Source organism: Pantherophis guttatus, chromosome 4, assembly GCF_059756535.1.
Source record: "Pantherophis guttatus breed Tessera chromosome 4, ASM5975653v1, whole genome shotgun sequence".
NCBI lineage: Eukaryota > Metazoa > Chordata > Lepidosauria > Squamata > Colubridae > Pantherophis > Pantherophis guttatus.
Genome location: NC_142066.1, coordinates 66,080,605 through 66,095,397, shown reverse-complemented (window position 1 = coordinate 66,095,397; position 14,793 = coordinate 66,080,605). Strand labels below are relative to the sequence as shown.

Genomic DNA, 14,793 nt, shown 5'->3' with positions numbered 1-14,793 from the left:
AAAAAGAGTATTTAAACATGGTGGATATTTAGCCGATGAGAATTTCCGTATCTGAGTTTAAATTTAGATTTTTCATCAAGTTTACGTTTTAGGATGGTTTTTAGGGTATTCTTGTTGATTCATGGGGGGGGGGCGCTCCTTGGACTCAATTTTTTTTAATTTAAAATGAATTAAATAACAATTTTTCCATTCATGCAGAAAATGCTGGAAGGCAGAATACCATTTCAGTAGTCTTCACATTTAAAGTGTTTACTGTTTCCAGCAGATAAGCCTTTGGAATATCATATTTATTATGTATGTTAAATAGGTCAGTTTTAACCATGACATAGTAACATTATCAGGTTTTCCCCCACAGCAGTTAAGAACTGATTCTAGTTTTGAGCAGAATATTAGAATAAGAAAATTAGTTAGACATAGATCTTCTATCTAGTTCTATTATATCTGTAAATTACTAGTGATAATGAATATGTCTGTTTTCAATACTTTCTTTCAACCATCTTTCACTTTATGAAATAGTGTTCATCCAGACATAATTAAAATCAGTATCTCTGTGCCTTATATATCTTGTCGTGCATCTTGGATTTTATACTGTATTATGATTTTAATAAAGAATTTTAGATTTATGTATGTAAATGTAATATAAATTTACGTTATGCTAATGCAAAATTATTTTTAATTGTCCTGTGTGTTAACTTAATTTTTATAATGAAAATTGGATTAAAATAAAAAATATGTTTTTCCTGCTAGAATCTTTAGTATGACATCCAAATGCAATATATTTTAATTCTTTTCTTAAAAGAAGTTTTTCTTAAAAGAAGATAGCCTTGTTCATGGATACTCAGGTAGCTTATGTTAGGGAATGGATAAGGTACAATAAATTTTGTCCTTAATTTAGATTTGATATGAACTAAGAGATTTTGACTATTGAGTTTTAAATGCAATATCGCAATGAATATTTTACTTTATCAGTGCAATTGCAAATAATTTTTTTCTCTCTGAGAAAATATTCACTTTTTTTTTTTGCAGAATTTCAAAATGACTAAAAAGAGAAAACATCAAGAAGATTTTCATAAACTGAAATTAAAAGTTGGGAAAAAGAAGCCTCGACTAGAAAATGCAACTGACACAAATTTCAGAACAAAGACTATACATCTTCCTGAGCAGCTGAGACAGGGTAGTATACTTCCAACCAATAATAGAAAGCTTAATATAAAGGTAAAAACAAAAGTTTGAGTACTCTGTTGTAATTAGTTTCAGGCCATTTTTAACAGAAATTAACTTTTCTGTTAATTTCTAAAACTAAGAATTTTACCAGACATGGAAAAGAGTATTTTTCCATATATAGTCCAGATTTCTATGTAATCTAATAAATTTTTGATTTCCATATATAATCCAGATCTCTGTATAATTTAATAAGTGTTCCATGTTTTTTCATTTTAATTTTAGTTGAACAACAATGCTATAGTTAGAATGACGGGGGTAATTTTTAGTCACCATAGTATATTGTCTGTTATAAATTATAGCTTTCTCTGCTTTATGTCAGTTATATCCTGCATATCACGCTCAGCTCTTTATATTACAATTTTCAATCAATTTATCTCACTACCAATTTTTTAAAAAATATACTTTTAAGAATATATAATGTGATGTATCTAAATTCTAAAACATTTTACAATGCAAAGAGTATTAACAGAAATGTTTTATGTTATATTTTAGGATCTGCTTTCACAGATGAATCATTATAGTGCAGGAGTTAAACAAAGTGCACTTTTTGGACTCAAGGACCTGCTGTCTCAGTATCCATTCATAATTGATGCTCACCTTTCAAATATACTGAGTGAGTTAGCCGCTGTGTTTACAGACAAGGAGTCTAGTGTGCGAAAAGCAGCAGTCTGCCTTCTTCAATTCCTGGCTCCCAAAATACGAGCTGAACATATTTCTCCATTCTTCCCTTTAATGAGTGCTCATCTTTCTAGTGCCATGACTCACATCAGTGAAGAAATTCAGGAAGATTCTCTGAAGGTATTGGATATTTTTTTGAAGGAATACCCTACTCTCCTGAGGGATCGCAGTACTGTATTACTGAATAACTTTGTGGAACTTATTTCTCATCAGCAATTGTCAACACAGCAGAAAAGTAGAGATAAAATAAGTTGGATGATTTCTGTTAATCCTAGCCGCAGAATGATGTCTCAACAATGGAGGCTGAATGTTCTAGTTAGACTCCAAAAATTCCTCCAGATCTTGGTAGAAGATTCTAGTGTACTAGAAATTGACAGTGAGGGGCAGAAAGAGCGAACTCATAGTGTAGGAATTCAGAAGTCCTTATGTGTCAATTGGCAAGAACATGCCGCTGGCCAACAGCACATCCAGTTGTATGAAAATGGTGACTTATATCCTAAAATTAATTCATTGTTTACATTAAGGTAAGAAATTTGTATGCTTGGAACTAGTTTAAAATGCTACACTTAGTAGTTATTGTTTACCAAACAATTCAATAAAGCTGTTGTAATTTATTATATTCTTTTCAAATTTAATTATGCATTCTTTGTTGAAAGCTTAGAACACTTCAGTGGGAATTTGCTTTTGTAAAAGATTAGAATGTATTTATTTTTTCTCTGATTCTAGTAAACAGATGATTCCCAGAATCCAGCATGGGTTTGTTATGTATAGGTTATTTTACCAAAAAAATATATTGTTTTTGATAAAGTGACTAAATCAGTGGACCAAGAAAATACTGTGGATATAGTATAGTTAGATTTCAATATTTCATAAAGTAGTCTACATTCTACTTCTTGGTAAAAAACAGTGTGTGGGAGAGATATTACCACTACCTAATAAATCTGCAGTTGGCTGACCAACCACTTTCCCATATGGTCGTCAGTGAACTACATCTGGGTGGAGGGAAGCATGTAGTAGAGTTTCTTAAGGTTCTTTTTAGGCCCATTGGCCGTCAATATTTTCATAAATGACCTGTATGAGAGGATTGAAAGGTGCTCATCAAATGTGCAAAGCTGGGAGGGGGCTATTGCTAACACTTTGGGAAAAAGATCTTGAAAGATTTAAGCCCTTGTTGGGCCTTATCCAACAAGGTGCAGTTCAGTGGCAAGAAAAATAAAATGTTGCAACTGGACAGAAAGAACTAGATGCACAGATAGAGTATGGGCATACAGAGGGTCACTGTAGTGAAGTGATGGCTAACCTTTTTGCCATCGCGTGCCAGGACGGAGGGGGGGTCACGCGCGTGCATGCCCACACCCATAATTTGATGCGCCCCGCCCCTGTGCATGCACACAATCCCCCCTGCTCCCTCCACTCCTGGCACGCGATGGCACAGTGGGCCTGGTAGACCTGTTTGCTATCTTCCGGTCCCACCGGAAGTTGGCAAATGGGAAGTCGGCAAATGGGCCATTTCCAGCCTCTGGAGGGCCTCCGGGGAGGTGGGGAAGGCCGTTTTTGCCCTCCCCAAGCTCCTAAATAGGCTCTGGAGCCTGGGGAGAGAGAAAAACAGGCCATCCCCACCACCACCCCGAGGCCCTCCAGAGGCAAGAAACAGCCTGCTTCCCTACTTCTGGTGGGCCCAGAAGCCCTGAAAATCAGCATGTGCACACCAGAGCTGAGCTCAAGTACCTACCGATATGGCTACGCGTGCCACAGGTTTGCCATCAAAGCTATAGTGCCTCTGGGAGGTATCTAAATGTCTGGATGGTCCAGTGCTTACACATGATACATCGGTGTGCTGCAGTTGCCCAAAAAATCAATGCAGTCCAGGCTGCATCAATAGAGAGATATATCAAGAGCAAGAGAAGTGATATAACTGTTCTATATTGCCTTGGTGAGGCCACATTTGGAATACTGCATCCAGTATAGCCACCACAATAGAAAGAAGATGCTGAGGCCTCTAGAAACAGTGCAGAGAACAGCACCAGAGATGAAAAGGGATCTGAAGGCCAAATCCTGTTAAGAACAGTTAAGGAAACTAGGTATGTTTAGCCTAATGAACAGAAGGTTAGGGGACACATGATACCAGTCATCCACTACTTGAATGGCTGTCGTAGGAAGAGAGCATTGATTTACTCTCCATAGAACCTGAAGTAGAAGCAATAGGTAGAACCTCATCAGAGGGAGATCCAATCTTAAAATAGAAATTTCCAGACGGAGAGAAGAATTAAATTAATCAGTGGAACAGTTTATTTCCTGAAGTTGTGGGTTCTCCATCATTGGAGGTTTTCAAGAAAACACTGGACAGCCATTTTTCCGAGACAGTATCAGGACTTCTGCCTCAGAAGTCCTATTGGGTTGGACTAGAAGACCTCCAAAGTCCATTCCCACCCTATGATTTTGTGAAATTGTATACTGTACTTGGTAGTGACTGTATTAAAGGCTGTTTTATTCTATCCTTGAAGGAAAACACTTGGCCAATGGATAAACATAAACAATAAACATTCTGTTACATTTTGGAATAGATGACAATTTGTGGCAAGGAAAAATTTGTGGCACAAGAAAAAAAATGAATTCAATTAAATATCTACATTTCCTAGATCTAATATTCCACAATCAGTTAAAAATTGAAGCTAAAAGCTAAAAATTAATTACATTTCAATAGGACAAAAATGTAATTAACATAGGGATAGAATCAAGATCATGTGAAATTCTAGTACCACTTTACAAAGCCTTAGAAAGACCACACTTGGAATACTGCATCCAACTCTGGTCATCATAATATAAAAAGATGTTGAGACTCTGGAAAGACTGCAGAGAAGAGCAACAAAAAGATCAGGGAACTGAAGGCTAAAACATGCAAAGAATGGTTACAGGGATTAGATATGTCTAGTTTAATGAAAAGGCGTACTAGAGGAGACTTAGCACTGTTCCAGTATTTCTGTTCCTACAAAGGCAAGCCCCTCCCTTCAAATTGTTTTCCAAAGCACCAAAAGGTAAGACAAGAAACAAGGATGGAAACTAACCTAGGAGATAAGCATCCTAGAATTAAGGAGAAATTTCCTAATGCTGAGAGCAACAATGGAACAACTTGCCTTTGTTGTGGGTGCTCCATTACTGGAGGCTTATTTATCTGAAATGATAGAGGGTCTCCTGCTTGAGCAGGAAGTTGGACGAGAAGACCTTACAGAAAATAAAGATTTTGAATGGCCCAGAGAGCTCCGAGACGTGGCTATTTTAGAAAACTGCGGTGATATGTAAGGCATATGGAACGTTTTAAATGTTCCTACTCTTCCTTGCAAAATACGTTTGCAAAGAAGACAATATATGACAATATTCCCAAAGTAAGAATAGAAAAACTTTGTAATGGAAATGTTGAACATTATTATTTCTGCCCAAAAAAATGTGCTGATTGAATCTAATGTATAAACAAATGCACATAAACAGTAAATATGCTCCAATGTAGCAGAATGATGCCATGCTGCATAGGGAATCTGAAATTATGTAAATAATACATATATTATTTCAGAAGCTATATTTAAAATTATTTTTATTTATTAAATTTCTATGCTGCCCATTTTCCCTACAAGGTGACTCTAGACTGCTATTTGTAAATTGGACTATTTACTAACTAGTTCTGAAATATTTAGTATGCTGATGTATTTTATATGTATATGTTAAATCTTGTTCTGATAAATATGCTTAGGAATGTATCCTTAAATACATTTGATAACATGGTTCTGAGTAAATATTTTGGACACAAAAGAAAATAAAAAGTGAACTCTTTGTTTTTTAGGTCTTTAAACATGACAAGTAGTGATGAAAAAGGTCTGTCATCCATGAACAATTTAAAAGGTTTCATTCAAGTAATAATACCATTATTACTTGATTGTTGGGTTGAAGCCTCTCCTACACAACTTGCAACTCCAATTCTTGGAAATATTCTGGAACCTGGATCTCAGAAAATTATGGAGGCAGTACTTGGTATCATTCATTTACTGTGGAAGCTTGCAAAACTAAACAAAGATCCATATGAAATGGTAAGAAGCTAAATTGCTGAAATTGTATGAATATTGGAAGTGCATTGTCTGCTACATAAATATGAAAAATATGTTAATTTTTAATATACCATTAGAGTTTTTCTGTTTAGATAGCAAATGAAATTCAAGTAGTCAGAATGTATAATATGAATTTAAGAGAAAGATTATTTCTTTTTTAAATCTTGAATGAAAACTAAAGTTTTCTTTCCTGAAAAGCAGAAAAGGCTACATAGCCTATATGGGTTGTACAATATAATATTGGTTTTAAATATTATAAATTCTTCTCATTTTCCTTATACTGCTTGCCTTGAACTCAATAGAAAATAATTTTAACAATTATTAGTCAGAGGATTCTATCAAAATATAGGTGGTATTTTTTTGAACAAATTCAGCTTCTAAATGAAGCAGCATTTTCTTGTAACAGTTTTTTAGATTGTCTGAAAATTTAATACTAAACTGACCAGGAAGTATTTTTCTTCCTCAAAATAGGCAGATTTTATGTGGGGAGCAGGATTAGGTTTTCAAATTTCAAACTAAAAATTTATGGGCTGAACCTAAGAAAAATTAATTACTTAGAATTACAGATACTATTACTTAAAGTTATGAATGTATTATTGCATGTTTACCAAAGTAGTGCAAATAATAATTACAAGTATGATCAGGAAACAAGCTAAATGAGCATTATAGTCAGGCATGTTCCAGGGACATTTCAGAATTCAAAGTCCAGAGGATATGAGTGCTAGGAGAGCAGGAGTTGGGTTATATACATGCTACATGTTTAGAAATAATGTTGTAACAAGGCCCAGGTCCAAGAATTATTAATCCTCCAAAGAAATCTCCATTTTTGAGGGGTGTGGCTGACGTTGTGGTGAGATGATGTGTCCTTTGGAACTCCGGGGACAGCGGCAAAATCCAAGTCTCTGGGAGGTCCGTTTGGACCTGAAATTGCCTCGAAGGGGTGATGAATAAAGAGAGCACACTGCTGATCTCAGGGAGCCCACAAACTCCCTGATTGATCCGGAGAAGGCTCTCAAACTCGATGGAAAGGAAAAGACGGCCATTACGTGCCGGACCAAAGCTGGGACAGCCACAGGAAGGAAGCATTGGAAATTTTGTAGAAGAAAAAAAATATTGGACAAAAATAAAGATATGGCTGGAAAAAATGATAAAACAATGCAGTGAGCTAAAACCAGAGATATTTTTGCTGGGGATTTTACCTGAAAGTTATAATAAAGAGAATACTTATTTAATACTTATCCATGTTTTAACTGCAGTATAATTATATTTGCACAACACTGGAAAAGTAAAGAGATTCCTATTCAGGAGAAGGTGATTAGGAAAATATTAGAATGTGCAGAAATGAACAGATTAACACTAGCAATTAAGAAGAAAGAACAAATTGAATATTATATGATATGGGAAGTATTTTATTAATGGTTAGAGGATAAAAAGGGAAACTGGAAATAAAAGAAGATTAAAGAAAATTAGAAAATATGTTAAGATATAGGTATAAATAAGAAAATTGTTAATATGATGAGGATAATTATGTTTAATACTATCATATTTTTACTAGAAGACATGTTAAGAGGAAAAATGAATAGGCTTATAATGTTCAATTGGTTAATATGCTATAATTTTAAGATTAGCAAATTAATATTAATGTGAATGAGGTTATAAATACTGAAGGTTGTTGCACAGATATTTGTACCTAGACGACACACTGTTTAAGGAAAGATAGAATGTTTATATTTTGAAAAATAAAAAACTTAAAAAAAGAATGAAGTCTCCATTTTCAAAAGTTATTACTTCTAGGTAAATAGCATCTTTTGCCTTCTCAGGGGCAGACAACAGAGGCTTTAGATTGAATTTCAACATAGCTTTCTGTGGCCTAACTGTGTAGTCCGAGTACAGTACCTTACTACAAATAGTAAGGGCTTTGCAGGATCCAGTCTGGATCGGTCACTTGAACCAGAGGTTTAGTCTGAAGCCCATCCTCAAGGAACTTCTCTCTCACCGTACATTCTGAGGATGAGCTTCGTAATAAGTCCAAAAGCTCGGAAGAGTAAACCTATGGGCCGAATGACTGACCTAGATTGGATCCTGCAGCATTATTTTGGGACATGTATATTTGCTTTCATTTGTGTAAGTGCTTTTCTTTTATAAAGTGTTTCTTCTATGCTTTATAATGTTTGGCAGAATTAAAAATGACATTTTTTTTCAGTTGGTTAAAGAAAATAGTAAGCATTTATTTAATTTATGTTATACCAAGAAAACTGCTTAACTTGTTGGAGTAATTTATAATAGTAATAATAATAATTTTATTTCTATACCGCCCTTCTCCCGAAGGACTCAGGGCGGTGTACAACCTGTTTAAAAACACAAACAAAACAATATAAAATTTAAAATAATTAAATAAAGTGGCTCAGATTTGAAACCCCAATAAATTTAAATATCCCAATTTAAAAACTATTGTGTTGTTAGTCCGGCCTGGCGGAATAATAGGGTCTTCAGTGCGCAGCGAAACGCCCGGAGGTCGGAGATCTTACGAATTTCCGGGGGCAGTTCGTTCCACAGGGCTGGGGCTCCCACAGAGAAGGCCCTCCCCCTGGGCGTCGCCAGTTGACATAACTTGGTTGACGGCACCCTGAGGAGACCCTCCCTGTGGGAACGGACTGGTCGGTGGGAGGCTATTGGTGGCAGAAGACGGTCTCGGAGGTACCCGGGTCCTATGCCATGGAGTGCTTTAAAGGTGGTAACTAACACCTTGAATCGCACCCGGAAGACCACTGGGAGCCAGTGCAGCTCGCGCAGGAGCGGTGTCACATGGGCACAACGAGTTGCGCCCATAACCACCCGCGCGGCAGCATTCTGGACCAGTTGGAGCCTCCGAGTGCTCTTCAAGGGGAGCCCCATGTAGAGAGCATTACAATAGTCCAACCGGGAAGTAACAAGGGCATGAGTGACCGTGCGTAGGGCGTCCCGATCCAGAAAGGGCTGCAACTGGTGAATCAGGCGAACCTGATAAAAGGCCCCCTGGCCACGGCCGTCATATGCTCTTCTAAAGACAGCCGTGCATCCAGAAGGACACCCAGATTGCGAGCCCTCTCCGTGGGGGGCAGAGATTCACCCCTAATAGTTAGCGATGGCACCTGCTGACTATATCGGGGCGCCGGAAGCCACAGCCACTCGGTCTTGGAGGGGTTGAGTCTGAGCAAGTTCTTCCCCATCCAGACCCGCACGGCCTCCAGGCAGCGAGATGTTCTGCTTTTCATCAGTTTATGAAAATGTTCTGCTTTTCATAAAACTTTAGTTGGGATTGCTTAGATAGAATGATTACCATAGCTATGGTAATGTATTGATATGTAGTATTTTTTCAACAGGAAATATGGCTTCGAGCAAATTACCTGATCGATTTCAATCACCATTTTATGTGTTATTTTCCTTATTCTTTCCAAGAAACAATCAAACAGAGAAAGAAAGATCATTTGAAAAGGTATGAATGAGACTGTTACATAGCAAGGAGAGTGAGATATATTGTAGGTTCTAAGAGTCCATAATCATAGGGGTCCATGTTTAAAACATAACCGGGAATGGCTGTGGACATGACTTGATGCTCAGAAATTTGATTTTTGAATCATACAGCTCTTAACCTGTCTCTTCATCACTTGTTCTTATAGTAAGAAATACATTCTGGATGTGCATAGACTATAGACACTCTGGAGATTAATGCATGATCTTTGTAAATTCACTCCCAATCAATAGATCTAAGCAGGTTTTTTACCTGCTTTTTTACTTTGGGTGTTGTGTTACTGTATATTCCTACCTCTATATGAAAACACTTAGGAGGACCTCTTGAGAGAAGAATTGATGTTGCACCAAAATGCAGGTTACTATTTGCAGTAATCTTGATCTTCACCATAAATATTGGATGGTCCCAGATGTCTGGTCAAGAGTTTTTGAAAACTACTTTGCTCAATAAGATATAGGTAATGTCCAGTCCTGGGGGCACAAAGTAAACTGCAGACCAGTGGTGAAATGTAAAATTTGTTACTACCGGTTCTATGGACGTGGCTTGGTGGGTGGGTAATATGACTGGGTGGGCATGGCCAACTTTTTTTTTTTACTTTTTAAAAGCATTATTTTACATTAAAAATGCTTTTAAAAGGTAAAAAAAGGCTCTGAGCTGTGGCGCACGATTGTCAGAGCCTTTTTTTTACTTTTTAAAAGCAAGAAGTAACGACCCCCGGATGGGTGGGCAGAGCCTCATGCCGCCATCGCTACCAGTTCTCTGAACCACCTGCCACAATCGCTACCGGATCACCCGATCCAGTCCGAACCGGGAGCATTTCACCCCTGCTGCAGACCCTCTTGGCATAGAAAATTGATTGTTACAGTTACAATTATCTCCCCCGCCACTGTCATATTTTAGGCATTTGAATGCTAGCTTGGTGGACTGCTCTCTCAATTTCAGCTTACCCACCAGAAATTAACAAAGAGCTTTAGAAATGCTCAGTCCAAGGACATGAAATGTAATTATCTGGGATGAATAGCCAACATAGATTCCATTTAATAGAAAAGGCTGTAGTGCCATTAATTAGACTATTATTGTTCTTCCTGAGATCTCTGCATTCTAAAGACACTGTTGGTAATGAGTGGCCAGGAATCTAGGACAATTAACTACATAGCTCTTTCTTATAATATTTTAAATTTTGTAGAGAAGTTATAATTCAGAGTTGCTATGGTAGCAGCCATTTATCTTTGGTTCTGAATGTGTTACCTTTTGTCTAGGAATTATTTGTGAGTTTTGTATCTAAATACCAAAATTAGGAGTATGATGGTAAATGAGGGTGAATATATATCTAATCAAAACAACCTTTGTAGTCTTCACTCATTTTTACAGATTAAATGAAAATATCCCTGTAGATTATGAAAATCTGATTCAGTAATGACAGCATATATTATTCCTTTTCAACAAAAATAATACTCTTCTTTGTGCAGACTAAAGTATTAATTTCGCCATGAGCGTATATACTGAAGAAAAGCATTTATTGCATCTTAGGAAGGGAAAACTTATATATGCTTTAATGGAGGGTACTATCTTAAACAACAAGAGAACACTGGAACCTCTTCTGTTTGAAAATGGATTGTGATTAGAAATAAATTAATCAGGTGAACCCTGAAAAGACACCAAGAATTATTTTGGTCCAAAGCATTTCTGTCCTTTGGGAACAAATTTTCCTTTCTCTTTTTACTTATATTGATGCTATCCTCCGCTCATTAGCAACCTAAACTAAATAATCATCATTCTTAATGGGAATTAGAATTGATGAATTACTAATCAGTGTTTTAAGTAATTTCTATAAAATCAATGCCGAATATATATGCTGAGAACAGTTAGGCTGTCTAGACTCGGAAAACAATTTAGGCCTAGAAGATGTATAGCTAGCCCTAAATTATATTCGCTGTTCGAAAAATATACCTGTGTGTCTAATTCAGCCCAGCTGACATAATTTGCGGTCTCTGGGACTTCATTTTTAGGGAAAATTGATGGGAAACGCTTAATGGGCGTTTCTATCTTTCATTTACAAGCTGAGATATTTAATTGGAAAATAGCTTTTCTTAATATATATCACTTCAGACAAGGTTGTTTCTGAACTGGGGACTTTAATTTCCAGAAAAGTTCTGTGCATTCATCTTCAGATTCAATACACTCTGACTGGATTTTTGGTTAATTGCAAAACTAACCAAAGTAAAACTAATTCTGCCAACTGTGAAAAAATATTTAAAAATTACATTTGTTGTGTGTGTCTTTTAGCAACAAGTACTATATGACATCTTCAAACAATATTGATCATCTTTTGCTGAATTTAACTTTATGTGAAATCATGGTCTCACTATCAAATACTTCAACACTGCCTACGGATGCCCATTGGCTAGACTTGATTAGAAAGTTTGTGATAGAAACTCTTCAGGATGGTTGTAAATTAAACAGTAAGCAGCTGAACAAATTGCTCAGAGTGACTTGGAGACTTTTAGAAATCCAGCTAAACAAAGGTAAGATTATATGAATAGCTGCTGCACTATAGTCACCCAAACTTTATTTGGTGCTGTGTTATATGCTTGAGAAATTTCGCTAGGTTATTTATTCTAGAAAACCAAGAGGCATTTCTAGAACACAAAATTGAGCAAATCTCCTGTTTCAAATACTTGGAGGTGGTCCTTTACTTTGCTGGGAGTAGGAAAGCCCAAAGAGACTGTTGTTGAAAATCCACAGATGAGATCATTTGTCATCCTTAAATATATTAAGGGAAGAAGTTGTCGCTACATACCAGCAGCTCTAAAATTATTGAACTCAAGCCAATAACACAACTCCTTTATAGTGCCCAGCTAAACCCCTTTTCTAATTTTGCACCATTAGAATTTGTACATTCCAAGTTTTTAAGATTAACTCTTCAAATCTCTAATTGTGTCTCTAATGCCGCCTTCTGTCTACAGACAAGTTTCATGGAATTTTAGGGTGGAATGGATTATTATATTCAATTATTGTCTTAAGAGTTTTTTCCCCCTTTGGCTTTTAAGAGTAATGATTTTCGGTATGCATGGAAGCAGGCAGTGGCAACCGAAATCTCTTTGGACTTCTCTGAGATCTTCTACTCAGTATTGGTTATGATCATGCCGAAACCCTTGTTAAATAATGTGTAGCAGAAATGGAGCACCAAATGGTTCCAGTTAGGATCCCAAACTTTATTGCCAGAAAATCCAGCAATTACCCTGTCCTCCTGTGCATGCCTAACTAAACTTGAGGTATTTAAACAAAAAAGGGCCTTTACTTTACGATGTCATTCCCTTCCCTCCCCTCAGCTTTCTTTGAAGGTCAAGGCATGAAGGTTCTTTCCCAGAGAGACAATACCTTGTAACTGGACACACAGAAATAGCAGAGTGTATGCTTTCCCTGTGCCTGTATTGCAGAGATATTCATACTAGTCTCATCTTATCATTACTATATAGCAAGGCTGCAAAGGACAGTTTTACACCATCCAATTGCTTTCAGATATCAAACTTGCTACGTAGAATGTTGCCGGATTCTGTGCAGCAGCACTCAAAATTACTTGAATGAGGGCCTTCTGTTATAAATTAGACTTAGTGAACACTTAGTTCATAGAGTTCTTTGTTACATGATACAGTCTTCCATACATTAACCTATATACAGCTAATGTTTCTAGCCCTTCTTTCAGATGTTTAGATTTTTGCTTCTTATATATACATTTAGGTTTCAAATTATATATTTTTTTATATCACCTAGGTCCCTTTCTGGCTTGGTGCACTGGCAGAAGTGGTGGTGGTGGCAAGGGGGGAAGAGTAGATGGTTTTGCATGTGTGTGCCATTTTCACAAGTGCAACTTAATGCACTCTCATGTGTGCACTCATCCACCATTTCCACAGCCCGGTTTCCAATGGCCTGTGGCCCAGCATTGGGCCATGGTCCAGGGGTTGAGAAACTCTGCTTTAATGAATGTACCACACCTAACTTATGCTGATCTATAACATTAATAAAGATTTTATTTGGCTATGCATAGCTATAATGTCAATATTTTCTAATAATAAAAATCATATCATGCAGGGGTCGGAAAGGAATTTGGAACTCATTTAGTTCAACTACTTGCTCAATGTAAAAACTCAGTGTACTACACTTTTCTTGACAGATGGCTGTGTAACCTGTTAAAACATTTTCAGTGGATTATCCACCATATGCCACGGCAGTTCTGTTGTTTAACAGCTCTTATTGTTAGGAAATATTTCTGATGTTTACAGGAAATGTACTGTCTTGTAATTTAAACTCATTGTTTCTTGCCTTGTCTTTTGCACAACGGATCTTTAGGTAACATGAAGACAGGTAAGATATTTATCTTTTGCTAAATGTAGTAGATTTTTCCTTCCTTTCAGACCCCTTATTAATTACAGGTAGTTCTTGACTAATAGCCATATTGGGACTGGACTCTCAGTTGTTGAACAAAATGGTTGTTAAATCAAATGTTACATAACTGCTTTGCTCAACTACCACAACCCTCGTATTCCTGGTTGCAGTTCTTAAAACTGATCTTGTGGATTTTCACTCTCTAAGTGGAGAGAGAGCACTATAAGATAAGGAGTGCAGGGTGCCTTGAGGGTGGCAGAGATTTTGGGAGCTGGCACAGAGCACATGTGAATATCTCTTCACTCTGCCTGCTGAAATCAAAGCAGGATTTTCAACCCCTGAGCAGAGAAACACTTGCGCAACCCTTGCCAGTCTCTTTGGGCCTCCCCCCAAGGCACCTCATGCTTCTTACCTTACCATTCTGCCTCTCTGCTTAGGAGCTGAAAATCTTCCCTTCTGAAATCCAAGCAGGATTTTCTCCCCCTGAGCAGACATAAACTCATGTGTGGTCTGCACCTAGCCTTCCAGGACCTCCTTCCCTCACTCTGAGGTTCCTGCACTCCTTAACTTACTATGCTCTTTCTCATCTTACAGAATGAAAATTCTACTTGGGTTTTGTCTCTGAGGGCTGGCTGAAAGAGCTTCTTACCAAAGAATTTCAGTTCCATGCCTGCTTGGATTGCCAAAATTCCAGCAGGCTCAGAACTGAAATTACTGAAAGTGATTGATTAAAGGTAAAGTCCTCAATCATGAAAAACCAAATTCACAGGTATAGAATAGGAAGTTCCTGGCTCAACATAGTAATTGTGAGAGATATTTAGGTGCCTTAGTGGATCACAACTTGGGTACGAGCCAGCAGTGTTCTGCAGCTGCCAAAATAGCCAATGCAGTTGCAAC

General features: G+C 37.1%; 1 protein-coding gene across 6 annotated transcripts in view; it reads left to right on the top strand.

The window, feature by feature from the left end:
* Nucleotides 1–14,793, top strand: part of TEX10 (testis expressed 10) — a 44,566-nt gene that overhangs the window by 764 nt on the left and 29,009 nt on the right. For 3 of the 6 annotated variants that reach the window (XM_060691787.2, XM_060691788.2, XM_034416392.3), the window contains exons 2-7: nt 1,027–1,215; nt 1,717–2,426; nt 5,738–5,981; nt 9,362–9,474; nt 11,797–12,035; nt 13,861–13,875. In XM_060691787.2, the coding sequence (XP_060547770.1) occupies nt 1,036–1,215; nt 1,717–2,426; nt 5,738–5,981; nt 9,362–9,474; nt 11,797–12,035; nt 13,861–13,875 (1,501 nt within the window). In that variant the 5' untranslated portion in view covers nt 1,027–1,035. The remainder of the gene's footprint in view (nt 1–1,026; nt 1,216–1,716; nt 2,427–5,737; nt 5,982–9,361; nt 9,475–11,796; nt 12,036–13,860; nt 13,876–14,793) is intronic. The other 3 variants (XM_060691789.2, XM_087892339.1, XM_087892340.1) reach the window with 1 other exon arrangement.